The 23,121-nt window shown below is 36.7% G+C and overlaps 1 protein-coding gene across 11 annotated transcripts in view; it reads right to left on the bottom strand.

Annotated features, from left to right (window-relative positions):
* Positions 1-23,121, bottom strand: part of ERC2 (ELKS/RAB6-interacting/CAST family member 2) — a 413,636-nt gene that overhangs the window by 291,346 nt on the left and 99,169 nt on the right. For all 11 annotated transcript variants that reach the window (XR_004419294.2, XR_004419295.2, XR_004419300.2 and 8 more), the window contains one exon: positions 3,699-3,866. Coding sequence is in view for 1 of the 11 variants with exons in the window: in XM_033071602.2 (XP_032927493.1) it covers positions 3,699-3,866 (168 nt within the window). In the remaining 10 variants the exon portion in view is untranslated. The remainder of the gene's footprint in view (positions 1-3,698; positions 3,867-23,121) is intronic.

The following is a 23,121-nucleotide window of genomic DNA, read 5'->3' as shown; positions in this document are numbered from 1 at the left end:
TCCAAAGTCATCTTCTATCAGCAACATGCTTACACATTCTACTTGTACCCTGCATCAAGCAATAATATTGCTGCAAATTTCTCAGCCCAAGAGCAGGACTCCTTCATTTCCATCACTCCTAACCTGCCTGCATGCACATTTCCTCTTTTTCAGAGGACAGCCAACAGCAATACATCCCACTAATTGTGCACCACAACTTAACACAAACTGGACAATATCACCTAAAGTGCATAGTCCAGCCACTCCTGGTACAGATTCCAATTATTACATGAGAACTAAGACTTTATGACATTTCCTACAAACTCTAATTAGCTGGTAGGTTAAGGCCCTTAGTCATGTAGCACTTCATCAATCACAAAGCTTAAACTATTAAAGATGGAAACTGTAACATTTTACATTAAAAGTTATGTAGCAAGTCAAGGTACAATATTATATTAGCCCCCTTTAGCCGGTGTACTTTTATGACAGTGCCCACAAAAGAATTTCCACACGCTGTTGTCCTAATATGATCCAGGTCTACATCCTGTGCTCTGTTCTTGTCTCAACAGCTACTGTTTTCATCACTGAGACTCCTACCTCAGAGCATGTAACTGGAGTTTTTAGCTATCTATAGATTCCTAGAGGACAAAATACTCCACTTCTACCTCCTGTACAAGAGGTGACAACTGGGAGCAACAAGGGGACGTCATCCAGCTCAGCACTTTTGCCCTCCAGCCTAAACTCGGCCACATTCATAGAACTGGAACGTTCTGGTAAGAAATACATAAAGATTTCTGAGGTCTGCCCCTCTGCATGCTGAACTGACAGATATGAGGTGTAAGACTAGCTTTGCCAGGTTAAACAAGGCTATTAAAACAGCATACCCAACTTTACTGGCACTAAAATGGAACAGTGGTGCCAAAGGTTCTAAAAGAAAGAAATATTAAGTAATATTGCACCTCTGACATTGACATAAGTTTATTATTACTCCATGCCAATCTACCTTGATCCAAATCCTCTAAACACATGCTGCTCCAGTGCTGGGCCTCCCTTAAGCCTGCAAATTAGACTGAATAGTGCAGCAGTTTTTCAATCTGGTCAAAAATTACACCCAACCCTCTGCATGGAAGGAGAATGCACCACCAGATCCTTATCTGGCCCATAAATTTTTCTGCATCTTGTTGCCCTGTGTCCATTCCTATGGCACCCATGGGCCTCACCACAGCTGTTTTGGGTTTGATTGTTCCACACCTCTGGTAGGAATTGCTCAACAGAACCTGTCCTGCCCTCCCAGTGTGACAGCTATCCAGAAAAGAGAAGGAACTACTCCAGTTTCCAAGGGAAGTTTTTCAGGCTTTGGTTTTGTCTCCTCTGTATTTTTTTTCCCATACAGCAGATAGTGGATATAAGAAAAGGAATACAGATTAGAAATTGTATATTTCCAAGTTACATATTCCTTCCTACTCACTTTCAGGTTATTACTGACAGAAATATTTTTAGGCACTATACACAAATTCTTCCTTCTTCAGGTACTTGAATACAACCATTAAAACAAATGTTATTTTAGGCTGAGTGAGGTACTTCAGGCTGAGTGGAGAGAGATGTAGCCATTTATCTTGCATCAACAACTGAAGGCAGAAACACAACTGGTTATTCACAAGTCTCATATCAAAAGTAACCAAAAATACAAGGGTATAAAATTTGGTCCTGAGTAGAAAGAAGAAAAGGTAGGCAAGCATTATAACAGAGTCAGAAGAACCTGATGTCCAGATAGAATCTGCAAAGAAGAACTAGGACTCCCTTCATTTTCAGAAGGTATTTCAGGAGAGCAAGCAGAGCAGAGCAACCTTGGATGAGGGAGGGTATGTAAACACAGGGTAAACCTCTGTGAGCCCCAGTCATTGTTCCACGCTTCAGAGAAGCAAATCTACACATGACTTAGGTGCTGCAAATTTAATTTTTTTCCCCTCTTTTAAAGTAATTATCAAAATTTATTCTTCTCTAAGTAAACCCAGTATTTAGCCCATAACAGAAAAACTGAACTTCACAAATTCCCTAATGAAAGGAAATAAAAACCTCCAAAATAGAAAATGCTACTGGAAGCGCTACTTCCAGTTTTGAAAAAATCAGGTCAGTACTAGCTCCAATTTTCCACCAGCTGTTAGCACAATTTCTCTCTTTGTAGACTAGAGCTCATGAGGCTATGACATATTTTACTTCATGATCTAGTGAAGAGAGTGCAGTTTGAGAATGATTGTCTATTAAGAAACAAGTGCAAAAGAGGCAAGACCATCTGCACACCCAATAAAACGGCCGTGATTTATTAAAAACAGGAAAAGTGTTAATGCTGCATATTTCTGAGGACAGAGCCATGACAGATAGTGCTGATAGCTCTGTGATTGTTACTCGTCACAAACTTTTCACCACTGAATGCACATTCCTCTTACTGACCCTCAAGATCTAAGAACAAGAAAAATTGAAATTGTTGGTTTGTTTGGGTATCTGGGGTTTTTTTTTCAGAATGCAAACAATAAAAAAAATGCATTCTATTCTTCAGAATGCTCAAGAAATGTCCAAAAGTAGTTAGCATTTAGGATAAAATCCTTGAAGTTTGCTTTTACAAGATCAAGGCAAATATTCAGAAATAGGATTAAAGTGGATTACTTATATTCCAGCTTTGATAAGCCTTATTTCCCAGGCCTGAAAAAGCAGCCCTCTCAGTTCCTGGAAAATAAGAACTTGGCTTTTTAAATTTGGTGCTTAAGCAACTGCAGACAGAAGCACAACTAGACCATGTGAACCCTGTATGAATCCTGGAGGAAAACCACAGTAACATGAACTACATGGAGTAAGGAGGAGTAGGCATTCTTCGAGTGGATGTAAAAAGAGGGGGAAGAGCAAAATATAGGTGATGCCAGGAACTTTTCCTCCGTTTCTCTGTATGCTCACAAGTGCATCTCTACATGCTAAAGAGTGACACCCAGGACACAAACAGTACACATCTGGCAGCATAAATATTTTTGTGAGTATGAGAATAACAATGTGGAAATGAACACTCTGCTACTGTATGCAGAACCCTTGCAGAGCTGCCTCTGTAGGAAATTCCCTCCCCACTCCCCCAGGTGGAAACTGTAATGATGGAATTCTTTTTCCAAAGAGAGTAAATGCAGTTAGTTAAATTTGTGGAAAATTAGAAATAAGATTATTTGGCTGTTTGGAGGGAGTTTCCCTTCTTAATGCCTTCAAACCGCAGGGAAAGCAGATAACTGACTTAATTTCAGCTCCTTCATTCTCTCCTCTCCCCCCAGAAAAGAAAGTCCTTCAGGCTAAAAGCACAGTATCCCAACCCTTTAGCAGGCCCACACATTTTCTTTACATTATTTGGGAAGAGGAGTAACCAGTGTTCATAAGGATACTGGAATCCCTTATGTTGAAGGATAAGAAGTTTTATCATGATTTTCAGTACTTTCCTTTAACTCCAATAATTTTGTGCCAACTGCAGCATCTAATATTTTTCTGATATATTATACATTATATAATACTATAAAAAATACAGTACACACTGACAACAGTAAGATATTTTATATTAGAGAATTTTACTATTACAGACTCTGCATCTTTTTTAATATATTAAAAGTAATACACTTTAAGAAAAAGAAGTATTTCCTCTGAATGTGCCTCAAAAGTTGTACAACAAATCCTTCCATCAGTGATCTTACCTTTTTCTGAAGGACATTAATTTTTCTTTCTTTTACTTCCAACATGTCTTTCATATCTCGAATTTCTCCAGCAAGGGTTCCTTTCTCTTCTGTGAGGTCTTGAAGTTGTTTTGTTTTTTTATTCAGAAAGGTTTCTTTTTCTTCCAATCGTAACCGCAAGGCATCAACCTACAGGAAGCAAATCAAACATTTTTAGGGTTCAGTATAGATCATTGGCATATTTTTTTCTAATACTCTTTTATTGACACTTAAGAAATGTTTTATTTGTCTTCTATGTAATTTTCCAAACTGAACTCTAAGGCATTGTTTTAGTTGTTACACTTTTCTCCAGTTTTTATTTCACAAGTCTCTTACCAAATGGGTCTGACTACTTCTCTGGAGTAAGCACAAATCCCCATCAAACAAAATAAGGGCTATTCAAGGATTGCCCTAAGCAAAATGCTCTGCACATATAACTGGCGGGGATTTTGGGGGTTTTTTTATACTAAAAAGAAGAAAATAAAAAAACTCAAAATAATTTCAACAGACCAGAATATGTAAGGACATATGATTTTGACATATGATGATTTTCTCATTTCTTGCTCTGTAAAAATTCAAGCATGAAAAATTGTTATTCTCTTAATGCAATTAAAACAGTAATAAAATAGCAGAGATCTCAATTCATTAAAAAAAGATAATATGTTTGGCTTTATAACCATCATTACTACAAAGGTCTGATACATACTGACATGTATTGGTGCTCTCAGGAACAGTCCCACTCTTTACATATTCTGGTTCAGAAAAGCAGCTACAAATGAATTGCTGAGCAGCTCCCAACATCTAATACTGGAGGTGGGGAATATTTGAGAGTAAAGAACATATTTCATCATATATTAAGTTTTTGAAAACCAAGACTTTTTTTTTTTCTTTTCACTGTAAGCTTCATATTATTGAAAGCTTATTTGTAAATAAAATAATACAAGAAAAACATATATCCATGAAATTTGGTGAGTGCTAATAAACATCATGGAAAGTAGAGAACTAAGATAAAGGGAGTGCAACCATTTATTGTTACAGAGACAGTTTTCCTTGAAGAGAGGTTTTTCCTGCACCTCTGAACAAGGAGGTGTTCACATTAACTGGACTCACAGACTTTCTTTGGCTGCAAGGTTCAACACTGAGAACTCAAGGTTTGCATTGAAAATGTATGAGGTGGCAATTTAGAATAATTCTCCATCTACAGGAGAACTAATCCAAATTTCAAATATACAAATTTTAGAAAATAAAGACCAAGAGTTTAAAGTTTATTTTTCCTAGAAATGCAGAAGGTTAATTCATAATAAAATGCTAGATGGAAAAAACTGAAAGTGCATAAATGGAGGCTTAGCATTTTTAAGTTTTCTGCAGATGGAATATCAGAAAGGGTCTTCTCTATTAACCAATTTGTTCCCTAATTAATCAGAATATTATCAAAGTGCAAAACAATCAGCAAATCTATATTTATGCATATTCTGAGTTTTGTAACACTAAATTTATTCCAAGAAAAGGTATTTTCAATACCACTCTAAAACTTGGTTTGGGACCAATTTAGATGATCTATTGGACCTCAAAATGCATGTTCTTCCTGCTTTTAAAATGGCTCATTGCCTTTCTATACACTGGAAAAAAGATTTATATTCCATTGGATTTATTTTATAAGACACTTTTTACAATATTACACTAATAGGATCTCTCAGTTTGTAAGCAGTATGCAGTAAGGATTCAAAGATTACTTTTTTCAATTAGAAAACAAGAAATAATAGTAGCAGTAAGCTTTCAGACCTCTTTTAATAAAAATACCTCATCTGAACCTCATTACCACATCTTCTTTATACTTAATAACTTATTTATTTCATGTCTGAAAGCAACCCTTGATGTCAAATCATAGAAATCTCTGTTGGGCCTTTCAGCTGCAGCTGAGGAGCTCTCAGGACTTGGAGCAGGCTCTCCACAAGGGCTCTCCCCATCAGGCACTGCCAGGTGCAGAAGGGAGCTGGAGGTGATTAATCCCCAGATAATAAAGCACTGACCCCATTCCCCCGTGGCTGGGATAGCACAGCAGCTTCCACAGGTCTGGTGCAGTTCTGTCCTGCTTGGCTGACAGTCAGTAATGTTTTCTTCTCTACCCATCCAGTACCTGCCCCAAGGGCTCAGCAGACAATTCTCACTCTTCTTCACAAATTTCTTCCCACACCCTGTCAGCATGGCTCTCTAGATTCAACTCAGGAACGGGGAAAAATTTAGGCAATAAAACCTGGGAGCACAAGGAGGGTGGAGAGGGTGAGCAAGTGGCTCTGAATTCCCAGAGTGCCAAACTGCATGGGAAACAGGAGCAGAGCTCCTGTCCACGCCAGTTTCTCAGACTCAAATCCTGCTTTAGCTTCAAATAAAGTCTTTATAAAGCATGACCAAAGTGCAGCTTCAACTGCACTGAGAAACAGCCAAAGAATCTCAATCCCATCAACCCCAATTCACACAAGGACAGTGCAAGAGCTGGGAAGGAAAGAGCACAGCATGTCCACCACAGCCTTAGGTGGCAGAAAAGAATCTGCCAAATACACATCTAGCTTCTATATCTCCTTGTCTTGAGACTGATACAGCAGAGCATTTTAATTCAAAAATCCACCTACAAAAAGAAGTATTTCAATGGAATAAGTAGATCATCCCCAAACTAACATTCACAGCAAGGAGCCATTCTGAAAGTGGAGGCAGAACTCTGAGCCAGTGCCAGCCTGGAAGAGGGAACAGACAGCTCATGCTGTGTGTGGTCCTGGGTGTGCAGCTGGATTTGCTACTCACAGGAATGCAGTGTGGAGGTTTAGGAGAACATCAGTTATGTCAGTCATTTTCTCCTTCCCTGAGGTCATCTTTCTGCTTCTAGTAATCATTAACCAAGACTTTTACATTTCTCATAATAGGAAACAAAATTATCTCAGCCTGAACTGCAGGCAACCTTTCACTATCTGTTCAGCACTGTGTATGACATCATTTCATAAGGCAAATAAGAACCTCCAGATGGTAGAAAAGCAAAGTGCTGTAAAATCAGCTCCCCATCTTCTGGATGACCAGAAGCAAAATATACTACTTCATTTTTGGCCAGGGTGAATTTGCCAATATAAGAAATTGCCTCGTCCCTGAAAAAGGTACTGTGAAATCACATCTCCCAAAATAACACAACAATGAAGTATTCTACATGGAGCATGCCAGCACACTATGAGCAATGTCTGCCATTTTGTTACTACTACTTTTCCATCTCAGGCATTTTAAAAATTACTTGAAAGGAAATTAAATTCTGGACATTTTACAGCAACAGATATATATATATATGTGTGTGTGTGTGTGTGCACGTGTGACATATATATTTGGTAGGATAAGGATTTCTTGTACACAAACCCCCCCCTTAGGATTTTCACTCAACACTATCTAATTTTAAGAGTCCTTCACTTATTTCTCCCAAGCTCTGGCAGTATATTTACTAGTAAAACTTGGTAGTCTGAAGAATACCATAATTTTCAAAAAAAATAAAGCAAACCCAGATCTGATAGCTAACACATAAAGTATTTCAAAGACCTCTCTCCAAGTAAATTGCTTTTTAATTTTGTCTAACTTCTTTTTCCTCAGCAGCTACTTATTTCTACTATTTAATACAATAAACTCCATCACTTGCTCTGCAAATACAGAACACACCATAAAAGCTTCAGAATTGGGTTATACTTTTGGAAAAAAAGAGTTCACGTAAGTGGCAAAAATTGCCAAATTCAAAGTCAAACTTCATTAATCTTCATGTCATCACCCTCCACTCATGATCAGCTTCAGTAGTGATGTCTATTCCTTGAAGTTCCTTACTGCTCACTGTTTAACTTAGATGCCACATTACATATATCATTTATGAAAGTGGTTTAATGCTAAGGAGCTCCATGGGGAAGTAAAACATGGAGCATGATGACTACTGCGTTTCCCTGGTAAGAATTATTTACTTTACCATCATAAATAGATACATTTAAAGCAAATGTTTGACTGTATTTTTCTGAACTAAACCTGAAGGTCCTACTGAAGTGTTAAGTGTGCTGTAGTAGCACAGCTGGGGTAATGAGAAAAAACTGTAACTCCCTGTTAATGCCCCTCCTGAGCCACCCCTGTTCAGCACTCACTGCAGCCAATATTCACTCTGTGCCCTGGAGTCCAGCTCCTCCCCTTCTGCACCATCATTCTCCCTTCCTCATGATCATTACACATTTTCTGGGGTATTATCTGCTCTATTAGTATATTATGCAGCCATCTTCCAAGGAAAAACATCAGTTAATAAAAAACCCCAAATTTCTATTAAAGATCTTAGTACCTGTGTTTATGCTTACACATATATGTGGGGAAATTCTAAGCTGTTACTACAAAAACCAATTTAAACCAAGAATAAAAGAGCAGTTTTCCATACAGAAGTACTGAATTATTAGTACAAAGAGCATATTCCCACATGGGTCCTTCTGCAAATATGAGAACTGAATTACAAGTATAGAAAGAAAATTATGTATCCCAACTACACTCTCCAGAGCCACAAAAACAAACAAACAAAAAAATAAACAAACACTAACACCACCACCCTATTCTAAAATAAGAAAATATAAAGAAAACTATCTCCTCATCATATTGTAAAATTCAAGGCAGAACATTTTGAAGCTGCAGTCACCTTAATTTTGCACCTGATTTTTTACATTTATATCTTTGCCCATTCTTACCACTAAAATTAAGTGGTTTGAAGCAACTAGTCCAAAGTTCAGAATTTAATACTCAGTTTAGTTCCAGCAAATTTTGGAAAACACATGGGAACTGTAACTCATGTGCTAATACTTATAGGTTTTGTTAATAAAACTTCCAACACTAACCTTACCTCATTGAATTTACCTCACTGATTTTTATGCTCACTATAAAACTATAGCTATCATAATACTTTTGAATTACTGCAAAAGGAAGTCAGTCATTCCAGAGTCAATGTTATTTAGCAACACAATGATAGTTATAAATTCAAAATACTTAAAACCGATTTGCAAAACTATCAATCTTGGAAGCTTTTAACTTTTATAATTTCTGTCTTCAAAAACATTCAAATTTTACTGTACTTTAACAGATTAATAGAAAGTTAATTAGAGGGTCATAGTGTTCTTTTTAAAGTCAAGCCAATGTGTTTAACTGCTTCATGAAGAAAAAAGTGTAGAATTCATGAAAGAATAATCAGCAAATATAATTAATTTTATATATGGTAAAAATTGAATTTTTGCACGAATTGTTTTTCTGTTTTTCTACTAGTAGGATTCAGTAACTAAAAAAAGTTGACATAGCTGAGAATGTGTGATTTTCAAAAAGCACATTTATGTTTGTAACTTTCTAACAGAGATTACCTTGCCAATACTTTTACTGAAGCCAGCCTGCCAGATCATCTAGCAGCAAGACAGAGACAAGTCAAGATCTGATCTTGCATTTATTTATTATTCATCTGGAAGCTATAGGTTTAGTAGTTTACCACAATTATATTCCATCTGGGACAAAGTTTCTCAGGACAGAATAGCATCTGCTTGAGCAAGATAAAGCAAAACTGATAAGTGCTGCTTTCCTCACAGTCTTGACACTAAACAAGCCATGTGAAGTCAGATATGAAAACAATCCCTATCAGAGAAATGGTCTTACACTGTCAAATATGTACAGGATGCTTTCAGGAAAAAAAATCAGCAGTGAAAGAACTCAAAAACTGCTTTCAGAGAAAGAGCCATGAACCAACAGCAGCAGCCAAGACATGGGGACTAATGAATAGAGTGTCCTCAGCTGAGCTGAACTCAGGCCAACTCTGGCTCTTCACAACAGTCTTGAACCCAGAGATCTCTTAATTTATTTCCAAGACCCTCTAAGTCCTGCAGAGGCTTTTTTTATACACTTGAGTCAGTATACTATCTGCTAAAAGGAAAAATAGGCTGGAGAAATAAAACTATTAGTATATATCATAATGAAGAAACAAACAGTGGGGAAGTGAGGGAACTATTTAGCTACAAGAAAACATTTGTTAAAATGTTAAAATATTTGAAGTGTTTTACACGAGAAGTCAGAGGAGCACCATGCCTCAAAGGCACAAAAAACAGTTTAATGAAGTGTAGAATCACAGCAGGAGCAATTTCTGGAAAGACCTTTAGGAGCAAGATCTCTTGCAGAAACTGCCAAGGAAATATCCTTAATCCCATTATTATAGTTGTCCCACTGAAACTTGTGAAGTATTTTCAAGATTTCTGATAAACAGTAAGGAACTGCTATTATAATGTATAATAGTTGGTTGGAAGGCAACCTGCAATATGATGTGCAGCATCTACAGAGCAGATATCCTCCAGAAGAACCTCTGTAAGTATTATTGTAAAGAATATGTAAAAAAATCTCATCAATGTCCCTGGAAAGTGCAGTGTACTCCTACTCAGGTAGCCTGTGAAAAGTTTCCCATAATTGAAAGTTTGAAACAGAAGTTCAGCTGAGCAAACAAAAGAAAATTTTAAATGGGCATTTCAAATAATTTTTTCAGAATGAAACATTTCCTTCATTTCATTTCCTCAAAAAAGCAAATGTGAGAAAACTGACAAAATTCTCATGTAAAGACAGCTTCCATTTATTAAGGGGCTAGGAGAAAGAAACCTCTACATCTTGCACAAAACAAACTCAAATGATTGAAACACCAGAGTGTAACATCTAAATAATACCAAATCATCAAATAACATTTAAGCTACAAGATGCTGAGCACAGACTGACAATTCCACCTTGGCAAAAACAATTTTTGTTTTTAAGTATTTTAGAGTGCAGTCAGATTACCTCATGTAAACTATCAAAGCTGTTTAAAAACCTTGAATTGGAAATTGCTATTCTTTAGCCAATATATCATAGCTGAAAGAAAGAACAATGTCACCAGTTCACAATAGTGATAAGCAAAATGTATTGGCTGCAAAATGTACAGGCTGACTCCTGCAAATGAAACCACAATACAATGACAGATTTGAGCCTTTTTATCATCATAAGAAGGTTATTTTATTTTCCTGATCATCCCCCTAACCTTCCTCTTCATCTCTGCTATCTATCTGGAATTCATCTTTCTTGAACCTGGATCATTGCATTTCAGACAAGATCTCAGAGAGTACATAAAAATATTCCCCAATTTCTGTAACAGAAATCTCTCTCCTGATACATTCTAGTATCAGATTTTCTACAGCCACATTTTATTGCTGATTTACAGCAATCCTCTAACACACTCTTATTACCTTTACCTAAAACCTTTACACTATTAAAGTTCTACTTTCTTGTCCTGAGGGGCATAATCCTGTATTTTTTACTACCCTATCTCACACATTTTTCTCACTTCAGAATTCAGGATCATTACCAGTGACTCCAATCTCTGTGTCTCCAGGTGCATATGCTTCCAAATTCTGGCAAGCTGAACCACATAAACATGAACTAAGTCTCATTGCAGTATCAGTACTTGAGATGTTTCACCAATATTTTTCCCCAACCGGGTCTGTCCTCTTCCTGCTATCTGCATTCTCCTCTGTTAGCCAATATTTCACCACTTCTAGCCCTCTTGGACTGAAGCATGTCCCCCTTTAAACACCTGAAAGCCCTCCTAAGAGTCAGCTAAATTAAACATTATGTATATTTGTTGTTTAAAGACTAGCAATCTTATAAAAAAAAGATACTGCTTTAGCCAAATTCAGAACCAAAATGGATGCACAGTGGCTCTCTAAAACAGAAAAGGTTTTTTCTACAATAGAGAAATAATCTTTCATAGCAAATGCTTTTACTTTAGACACAAATGGATTTTTACTATTGCTCAAGCTTGCTACCCTGTCTGGAAATGGGAGTGGTAAACTTCAATTTTAAATCCTGTTACAAATGAAGCTGCAAACATTGGATTTTGTTCCAAAAATATCACCAGAAATCCTGCATTTTCAATTTATTATGTTCAAAATATGTCTGTTGGAAGTTTTTTGGACTTGAAAGGATCTTTGAAATAATTCTAGGATTGAATCTTCTAGGATTTCAACCCTCTCAACAAATGTTATCCTTCAGTATAAAGATACAAACAATGGTCGAAATTTTTTCCCTAACATGCTATAAAAAACGTGGAAGAAAAATTCTGGTTTTTTTTATTTGCTATTTAATCATTCTTAACATGCTTTTTTTGTGTATATAGTATAAACATTTTGAGTTTATTCTTTTTAGTCTATATATAAATAGTACATATATGTATACATATATATACACACACATATATGCATATTCATGTATAAACAAATATTACTGCTAAAAGAATCAGGGTATAAATAATCTCTACAGAAGGAAAGGCTACATCAAATCAGATTTACTAGTCATAGGAATGAAACCTGAGTATGCAAATTCATTCCCCAATCTCTGACAGCTGACATTAACATGGAGCTTTCTAAATCTGCCCTTCAAGAACATTCTAAAAGTAAATAAATAAATAAAGTACTATTCCTCATCTGTTTTTCTTTTCCTGGAAAGCATTCTGAAAGTAATCTTTTTCCCAGACATGGATAATTCTGCACATGGGTGAAATTCTGCTCCTTTTTTCAATCTCTTCAAAAGATTGAGAAAATAAAGATACGTTTCAAGAAACAGGACAATGCCAGCACACCAAAGGAATCTTAATGTAATGTTTAGCATAGATTAACTACATGGGATCCTGTACTGCAGTATGCAACGTTAATTGTATTTATCAACATGTAAGAGTATCACAATACCATCTCTCAAGCAAAGCAAAATAAACCAAAACCAAGCCCTCAGAAAACCCTCACCTTTCAAACCAGTAAGTTATAAAAGACGTGAAAGAAGTCCTAATGCTTCTTTCTTCAGCTGCCAAGCTGTCTTAAAGAATTTCACTTCCAAGTACCCCTTTGGTAAAGATGTTTTCTAAGTGAAGAGCAGGTAGCTGGCAAATAACAGCAACTGTGTAAGATTTAATGAATTTATTAAATTTACATCTACCTTAACACTGCATTACAAACGCATATCCTTGAATACAGAGCTGTATTAGCCTCTTTGGCTTCTATCTCTATAAAAAACAGGGGAGTTTATGCCTATCATTCCTGAAAACCAAATTCAGGACAGCAAAGTCAGCCTTTGTTGTTCCTGCATGTTGTATCCCAGTAATACCTCACCAGGCTGCCTGTAAACTTGTGCAGATACAATTAGGTGCTTCTGTAACTGACACTTCCTTAACCTTTGTATTATTTATGCAAAAAGAAATATAACCTTCTACCCTTGTTCATCTCTGTACTGGACTGCAAGACCTAACAGAGGACTACAAAAATTATTTAGTGGGTTATATATATAGATGTGACTTTGAATGCCAACCAAGTATGAAATTGGTAGCATAAGGATAAAATAAAACAGTCTCCACACTTTCTCGTGATTTCTTAGATATATGCACAAATTTATAAATTTTATATACACATGTATAAATATTTAATTTCTCCAGCCACTGAAATTATACCATTAATTATGCTCTTAAGTGGATGGTTTTCCCTTTTCTACATCTTAATTCCAAGTACTTGTCTAATGATCTAAATTGGCATCATTATCCTAGGAACACATAAGACTAAAGAATCTAGGAATAATAAACCTCACTCTTTAGCATCATCTCTTATTTCACATATGAGTAAGTGCTCTTTTTCAGCACAACTGCTGGTTACAATTAATAATAGTAAATTATGCAATTTTTATATGTTCATATTCTTCCTGTGAGTTAGATAACATTAAGCATCCAAGGAACACAAACATGCACTTAATTAACCTTAAGGTCACATGCTATAAAAATCATTAAACCACTGAAAAAGAAGAAACTTTAAAACAAAGGCAGGATCATGATTTTGCCAGTTCTACAAAAAGGAAAATGTACATCATATATCAAAAGTCAATGTACAGAATAGAGCCTTTAAATAACAGCAGCTGGCTTTCCCTGGTCAAGTTTTCAACACTGGGTTGCAAGCCTTACCACTGGTCTAAAACTTTCTTGTCTCATTTAGAAATAAATTTATTCAGGATTTCTCTCAAGCATGGCACTGGTTGAGAGAGCAAGTCAGATAATTGTACATCACACAAAAGTTCCAGTCTGACTCTTTCAGCTTTTAATGGCAGGTGCCTGATTATGACATTGCAACAATAGCTTTGAACTGTTTAACTTACTAACACAGTTAAAGGAAAAGAAAAAAACCCAAAATCCAAAATATGCACTCCATAAAGCAGCATACTTTCCTTAATTAATTTTCTCAACGTTTACAATATCTTTACTAATTCTCTGTAACTGGATATGTTCTGGATCCATTCTCAGAGAATCTGTGTAGAATAAACATTTGAAACATCTTAAAGACTAACTAAAACCATCTTTCTACTACACTGCAAGGCAAATGATTTTTGGATGTTTTGCATTTTTATGCTAAATAGTGCAGCTGCAATTGATAAAAACCAATCAAGCTAATTTAAGTCAATCATGTCCAGGAGGTTCTCATCACTTGTGTAAAAATGCTCTCACACTCACTCTAAGACTTTACCACACCAAGTACCTCCCCCACACTCAAACTTCAATACCTTAAAGTCTCCTCTGCATCTTACGCAACAAAGAAAAGTAAATATAATTCTTATGAAATAAGCACATTTATAGTTTTACACTAAAAATCGAACTTCTATGTTTCATTTGAATAGAAGCTTCAATTGCTAGTACCACTTGAGCACAAATGTGGCTCATCCCACTACAGCACCTTCACTGCACATCAAGGCACGAGGTCAAAGGCAAAGTAAACTTCTAGCACTGAAAATGCACAACTGTTACCCTCTAATACATAATCTGGATTACATTACTGAGATCATATGTTTTGAATTTATTTTTTTGATTTATCAATATGACACATCACAGCTGCCATCCTGAGTTCTCTCTCAGCTGCTGCATTTGACATTTTAAATGATGATAGTTTATATTTTTAAATTTTGCACGATTGCCACTACATTTTAAACCTATGAAACTATAACAACCAAGAAAGAACTCTTTCCTAGATGGGCAAAATCCAACATCACAGATCTGTGTTTGATTCTTACCCATTTGGCAAACCCCCACGTGCATGTGACTGCAGACACTTTTCAGCCAGCTCAAAAATAATGAAATAAATAGAGAGGCCCTGAACTTCAAAGTATGCCATGTCCTTGCTCCTGCTCCCTTTGAGATGATTATGGGGTTCAGTGCAGTAACTGGAGATGGAAGCAGAGAATCACATCACCCTGCCCTGGATCTCCTTCTCCTCCATGAAGAGGTGAAACCAGGTGACAGATGCTATCAGATCGACATAAACTGCTGCCACAGCTTCTTTGCATGTTCCTTTTGAGAAGCTGCTCACCAAAACCACTTGCTCACTATTCCAACAGAAGCAAACAAGAAAAATACAACAACATCAAGAAAATCTATCCACCAGTAATCCTACAACTGACCAAGAGAGGGCTCGAAAAACACACCACCTTCTTCAAGTCATACATCTATCTTTGTGGAGAAAGATAAGGTAATTTCCTAATTATATTTGTCCTATATCTGTCACAAGGATTTTCGTCACAAGGATAAGAAAGGTTCTCTTTTTATTGACAGATTACTATGTTGGTGGCTTTTTTAATACACTGAACTGTTAAATGACACATCAAATATTAAGATAAGCTTTTCATCAAACTCTATCTTAGAACAGCAAGTGGTAATAATTCTTGGACTTATGGATGACTAATAATAACTTGGAATTAATAACACATTGCCACTCCAAACTCTTATTCTAGAATTGCTTCTTTTGGTCATGCATCAGAACACAAAATTCCTCCCAACAACTGCTAAGCCAGCAGGAAACAAAGCCAGCTAACTGGAACAGGCAGCACATGCCTTGGGGATGGGGAGCCAGTCTCTGGAACATGCTCAGAGCTCAGCTTAGACTTGGTGTGAGTCCACTGAAGGTCCCACCTGGATGTTGGGAACTGACCCAGAGTGTACCTGCAGAGACTGACACCAGGTCTGTGCACCCTGGCAAAAACACCACAGAGAGAGTTCAGTGCTGTCTCCAATTATTACTGAGTGGAAGGGCATGAGAAGGCAGGGCCAGACTTTTCTCAAGGGAGCACTAGGCAGGGATGAGACAAGTGGAACATGGAAATTCCACCCTGACATAGCAAAAATATATTTTTGGTTTGTTTTTGTTTTGTTGGGTTTTTTTTTTACCACAAGGTTGGTCAATTACTGAAACAGGTGTCTAATCAGGTTATGGAAAATCCACCCCTGAGGTATCCAAAACTTGGCTGGATGCCATCCTGAGCAACCTGCAATAACTAAAACTACTTAGATCAGAAGTTTGGGCTAGACAACCTCTAACCAGGCCTGACACCACCCTGTGAAGCACCTCAGCCCAACCCTCCCTGAGGATTTCCTCATGGGCACACAACAACTGGGTGGATTGAGTATGAAATGCACACAGAACACAGAGTTACAAGGTCCCAGAGTTCCAGCTACCCTGTAATTTGGTTCATAAGGTAAATTGTAATAATTAACTGTGTACCTGAACTTTTATCATCCTTTACACAATGAAGTTGAACAAAGATGATCTCTCAAGGCTTCTACTAACCTCAAAACCATTAGAACCACTACAGAAAGGATTACTGAAAAAGAGTTTGCCAGTAACTGCAAAAGATATATACTATATCAAAAAATTATTAAGAATTATCCAACAAACGTAAGGAAACAGATTGCAAATCAGACTATCAGCAACCCATCAAAAATGGAGCTTTTCTTCATAAATTCATAAACCTACACTAGTTAGTACAAATGACCTTCTTGTCTGTCATATCTGGAAATGGCTTCCAGGATTATTCCTTCTTTGTTATGACCTTCCAGGGATCAATGTAACCAATGTATTTCCCTGGATCCCTCTTCTTGCCTTTTGTAAGACATTGGCTTTCTCCCAGCTGTCAGAAACCTCTCCCAGCTCCCATCACTTTCCAAGGGGAACTCACACAATGCCATCAGCCTTTGCAGGTGCATTCCAGAAGGCCAAGGGACTTAGATGTGTCTGCTTTCTTTAAATATCCCCTGAGCTGATCCTCCTTCATCAAGGATGAGTTTACCTGGCACTGGACTTCTGTAGTGGTTTCAGAGACCTGGGATTGCTGAAGGTTGGTCTTTCCAGTAATGATCAAGGTGAACAAGGCATTTAGAACCCAAACTGTCTCCATCTCCTTTAGGATCAGATCTCCCCTCCCATTCTCAAGTTTTCCTTAATCTTCTGCTATTGCTGTGCCTGTAGAAACCTTTCTTGTTGTATTCAAATCCAGATGGGCTTTGTCTTAACCCTAAACCTGATCCTCAAAGAGGGTCTCCCTATTCCTCCCAGACACTTGTGCCTGCTCCCACCCTCATGTCATTCATTTTCATTTAGCTTCATAATTAGAGAAGTACAAAAGCTGATGTTGATTATACAAAATTGATCATTTATAATAATGCATGGGAGCAAAACATTCTCCTCTATTTTGAACAATTCCTGAAAGCATTCTTTGTCCAGGAAAAACGTCCATCATTTAAGCTTATTGTCTCACTAGGTACATGACAGCATGCTTCAAAATTTGTGACACAAAGCAGAGTGGAGCCTGCTGCCAGACTGCTGGAACACAGAATCACCCTGGAAGGGAAAAAGGTAACAGAGGCCACTGGCACCTCAGTGCAGAGAGCCCTGGATTCTTGTTTGGCTCAGAAGCCAGCTCAGCTGCAGGGCTGGGCACAGCCCTGAGTCACCAACGCACACGAGTCTAGGTGAGGTCTGGCAAAGATTTCCTGCCTGATTTAAAATGAGCTGATTTGGTCCAATGGCACTTTTCCTACAAATGGAGGGCAGGTTGACCACACATGTGCCTGTCTTTATTTGTGGCCTGACACTTGGCAGGATAAACTTCATTATGTTTTTAGTTATGCTTTAGAAAAGCACTGTCAATTGTTTCCAGTCTGTTGCAAACATAAACCTACAAGCTGTATTAAATATGTACTATTGTATTTACCACAATGTTATGAAATCATGCATAAAATCCTAAAATGGGATAAAATAAAGGTAACTTCTCTTCCCCTCCTCCCCCTCCCCACAGCTGCTGGCAACATTTCAAAATAAACAAGGAACCACACCAATGCTTCTACTGAAAGGTCAACCAGCACCTGAGTCATGGAAAGATAAAGCTGGCCTAAAACAAAAATAAATACATTGTTTAGTAAAAGGAAACCAATTTTCTCTTACACCACATATGCAGAAATATTAAACAGGTCCACAATGAAATATCTTAGTAATTACCTGTGCCTGTTAATGAAAAAAATGGAATTTTTTTTACTGAATAATTTACACTTGACTAAAAAATTTAATAGTAAAATAAGAGATTACTTTATTGTAAATAATGTGGAATTGACTAGGTATTGAGGAGAATTAAGATTTCCATCTTTTATTCCCACATATTCTCATCTCAGGAACCTTATTGCTCCTGTCATAAAGCAAATTTCATTATAGGTATTCAAAGACAGAAAAGAATGTAGAACCATGACACAAAAATACCTGTTCTGTTGGAAATTCAGTGTAGCAGAGAATCCATTAACAGCTGTGCACTGTTATGTTTCAGAGATGTAAAAATCAGTGAAGTGCAATCTGGAGTTCAAATATACCTGAGCACACTTTCCTCTACAGTTTCCTGCCTTGCCCAGTAAGGGCTCTAATTTTTACATGATTTTGCTATTTATCTAAATGTAAAGGTGCAGGATGACCTCCAGTAGGAATCTCCCCAGCAGTAATCCATCTGCCATGCAAGCCCCTGAGCAAAGGATCCCCTCTGTTACACTGGATGTGGCACACAGACATCATGAACACTTCTTGTAGAAAGCAAAGAATCTTAGCAATTCCTATTGCTGTTGTTAGGAACTGCTACAGATTTCTTATTTTATTATTTCTCCTAAGTTTTAAGGCAACATTTGTGTCCTCCATGCAGAGTATTATTTCAATGGCAATGTTCCTCCAAATTTACTGGTGAAAAACACTAAATATTTTGGAATAGAAAGTCACTTTCTCTGGTCTTGCTATAAAAATGTTTTAATTTCAACCACAAACCATATCTATATTTGGGAAACAGGGAAATATTACTTATTTAAAAGATTAGGACTCTATAGAAATAGGCAGATATAATATATACTGATTTTAATTTCAATTAGAGTTTACAGGAAGACTCTAAAGTATTTGTAAATACTACAGTATTTTCCAGAATCCAAATTAGTGTTGCTCAACAACATTCAGAACAATAAGTAAGTGATACAGTATAAAAGCAATTAAATAATGGAAAGTATTTTAAGTATTTTCTTGGAACTTCAACAGTTTAAACATACACAGAAAATACACATGCAGTGAATGTGAGCCTAAACTGTTTTTATTTACACACTCCTCAGTCTTTCCCACCCTGTACTGATCTTGTGCCTGATCTCACAGCACAGGGCAGCTGGAAGAAAGCAGTCTTTATAGATAAGAAACAGCTGTTATGCTTGTTTGACCTTAGGAAGAATTTAAAAAACAAAAGCAAAAGGACAGGAAAATGAAATGAGTCCTCCTAAAAGCAGTACTTGCAGAATTGTTCCAGCCTATTTCAGCCCTGGTTACAGTACCTGACATGCACCTTGCTTATATCAAACTTACTTCCATTGAAAGACAGAAGAAAAAGAGAATCCAGCAAAGGCAATAGTGGTTCACAAGCCCATTATGAATATCTACAAAATCAACCTTTTTAAAAAGAAAATTATTATTTAGTTGGTGGGAGAAGGAATCAACACGACACATTACAAAATGATCTGCCTCCACATATACAGTCTGACCTCTCATGTTATCAAGGCAGCCAGAAGAACCCTACAGTAACAGAAACCAAAGCATAATTCTCCATTTTATTCCATTTTCTGATCTGCTTCTCAATCCAGTTTGACACAAGTATAAATATTTTCAAAACTCTAAATACTTGACTTGTAAATCCCATATTTTATCATGTTATGTCTTAGTTTTACAATACTTAGACACATTTCTAACACAAATAGTAGCAGAACTCCACTGATGTTGAAGCAGCTCTGTACATGAGCAGATGTTCCTGCCCCAGTGCTCTTACGTAACAGCATCTTCTACACCCCCCTCTACAATTTCATGGTTTTTTTCACTCATTTCGTGCTCATTTTGTAGAATGCCTCATTTTCTTCTGCAGATTTATTCTTAATAAAAGACAAAAATATCCTCTTTTCTTCTTTTGTAACTTATTTCTTCAAATGTATCAGAAATATTTGTTCGCATTTTTAAACCAATTTTTTTCCACTTTTGTAAGCTTTCGTTTTTTTATAGCTTACAGAGTTTCTTCCCTAAAACTAGAAACACTCCTCATTATTGGGAGCAAGAACTTCAAAAACAGAGACAGATCTGTGGCAAAGAATTTGCAGGGGAAGTTCATTGGGATGCATTTGCAGCCTTTAAGCAACCACAGCTAGTAGGATGAGCACAGATGGAAAAGTAGGATTGTAAAAGAGCAAGAAAACCCCCATATATGGTGTCTGTAACAACACCAGCATCACTTACTGTCATCATTTTTTACATCACACAATTCCTTCTCAAAAATACAGAAATTAATCTTGGAAATCTTAATCCTGTGTGACAAAGCACATTCAAGGGAGAAGCACAGAGGAAGCAACTCAAAGCTTTTCTTCTTTTTATTTCATAGAACAGAAAATAACTAAAGGCAATTGAACAGATTCAAGTTATTTAATGTCACTTAATGCTGCTATTTCTTTTAAAAACATTACTCTATTACGAATTTTATTGCATAGAAATAATCTAATGTTAGCAAGGAGAAAGTGCATGTTCCTGTAGGAAAGGCAAAAGTGAAGGATTTCTTTGAAGAGCTAAGTCATAATGTCTTTTTTTTTTTAAATCACAGGAAAGAATCAAAGAATCAAACAAGTGGAGAACTGTGGCACAATTATCTAACTGAAAAGTTTACTAACACTATTAACTACTGCCATTAATTAAGATATAAAAAGAACACTTTTCAAAGGATGATTTCATATCGTTGTTACAAGCACTTTTTCTTAGTCAAGTCCAACCTGTTAATTAGCACCCTACATTTGAGAGCATTTTGTGTTTTAATTCAATTCAGAGCCATCTCAATAACTACATCTCTTTAATTTTTTTTGCTCCAAGCACATTAAAGTACTTTTTAACTAGGTGCTATCACACACAGTACTTGTTCAGCCCAGCTTCTTTTTAAGTGTCAGGTCACTGTTTTCACGGCTCTGGGTGCACAACTGCAATTCCTCCCTGCAACAACTTGAAACCAAGATGATTGTTCCCACATGTCTGTGCCAGCCAACAGTCCTGAGGACTTTTATTTACTACAGCCCTAAGGCTACACAACCTAACTGCCATGACTTCCCATGGTAGAGTTGAGAAGTGCCAAATCTACTTCAGAAAGAAAAGGTTTTGCCACATTTCTTTTTTTGTCTAAACCAACTAGTGCATCTCTGTCTGGGTTTCTATTTCATCCAATTAATGACATGAAAGAGCAGCTTAGATTTTAACAGAAAACAAAAATGGAAGCCACAAAACTGGAATTCCCGTAAGTTTATCACATCAGCTACTTGAAAATATAACAAATAATGACATAATTTAACTATTCAGGAGAAAATGCAGCTTCTGTTACTTTTGCAGGGGACAATTTGTAAACACTTTTTACCTATAACAATGACAGATCTTTCAAAAATTTTAACAGACTGCATTACTTGATTTTAAGTGCAGAAAGAACTAGAGAAATGTAAAATATTATGTAATTATATCATGTTATCACTTGGGACATGAAGTGTATAAGTTCTGTTTGCCTGAGCTGATCTTATTTGAACACTTCTCTAAATATTAGCAGGTTACCTCTGAAACCACTAATCTTTCAGAAGCTTAGATCCTTACACTTTGATTGTCCACTGTGATACCACGAACCAGAAAGTTCTTTCCTTCTAAAAGTTAAACAAGGGGGAAAGGAAGAAAGCAAACAACCCACATCACATAGCCATAAAGGAAAATATTATTCAGAATCCTACCAAGAAAATAATCAAAAAGCCATATGAGGTCTATTTCTATAAGCATCTCTAAAGACTTCTGGATGACCAGAGCTGCAGAAACTTTTTCATTCCAAATGCACCATACTCCTATTTTAAACTCTGCTTCTGTTGTATGGTTTTTTTCCCTCATCAGAGACTGAGGAAGGCTGAGGAAAACTACTTCAATAACTTCTCCATGCACTTCATCACTAAAGCAATATGTGCAAAACATCATTAACTGTTTCAGATTATTCAGGTTATTATTATATCTACTAGTTATTCTGCTCATTGCAACATTTTTGTGTTCCCCTTGGGTTTGCATCTACCTGGTGAAATTTCAATGCTGTTTTGAAGTGCATTTCTCCTTGTATTTCTTGTATGTGATGCTAGTACACCACAATCATAACTAGGCTCCTTTAGAAAAATCCTAATTTAGGCTGTAGTTAGGGTATACAAAGAATCATTTCTAAAGCAATCCTATCCAAGTTCCTCTTCAAACATCTCCAGTTAGAGCAAAGCACTTAAATTAGTTGCTAACAGTACTAATATTTTTCTAATCATTTCCATCCACTAGTGACTTATCTTATCTGAGTAAATTTTGCTTGGTTATAAAAGACATTAAAGCTGTCTAACTGAATATCGTTTTCAATGGCAACAAGGTAATTTTCTATAAAACTAAGAACTGGGGTGGTGGGCAGGAGGGAACTACACTTTAATTCAATAAAATAGATGAAAATGAGAAGTGTTTTGACAGTAAGATAAATCTAACATTAATCAAACTATTTGTCCCAAATAGTTTGCATAAAGTTTTTATACACCCAATGTACAGCCCATTCTTTCTACTTTCCCATTTTCTTTTTAACTTTCCTGCCTCTGGACAGGCCCTGCAAATGGAACTCTCTATTCTTTCAGTCACCTTGCTCACAGGAAATTATGTTTCAATTTCTTTGAAGTAAAAATAATGGTATCCTCATAAGAAAGCAAGAATATTCAAAGCAATCATTAAGAATGGATTCAGCTGGGGGAGAAGGGGTTGTGTGTCTAATACCCACCAAGCATTTGAGAGAGTTTCATGTGTAACACCATAAAGTCACTGGAATGGGTCTCGGGAGGTCACAAGCGCAACCTCCCGCTCAAAGCCGATCCCTGAAATCAGACCAGGCCATTTGATGGATTCTGAAATCAGAACCCAATAGGTGGATAGACACCAAAAGAAAA

The sequence above is a fragment of the Catharus ustulatus genome, chromosome 13, assembly GCF_009819885.2.
Source record: "Catharus ustulatus isolate bCatUst1 chromosome 13, bCatUst1.pri.v2, whole genome shotgun sequence".
NCBI lineage: Eukaryota > Metazoa > Chordata > Aves > Passeriformes > Turdidae > Catharus > Catharus ustulatus.
Note: the sequence above shows the minus strand (reverse complement) of the source record. Positions and strands in the feature narration are given on the sequence as shown.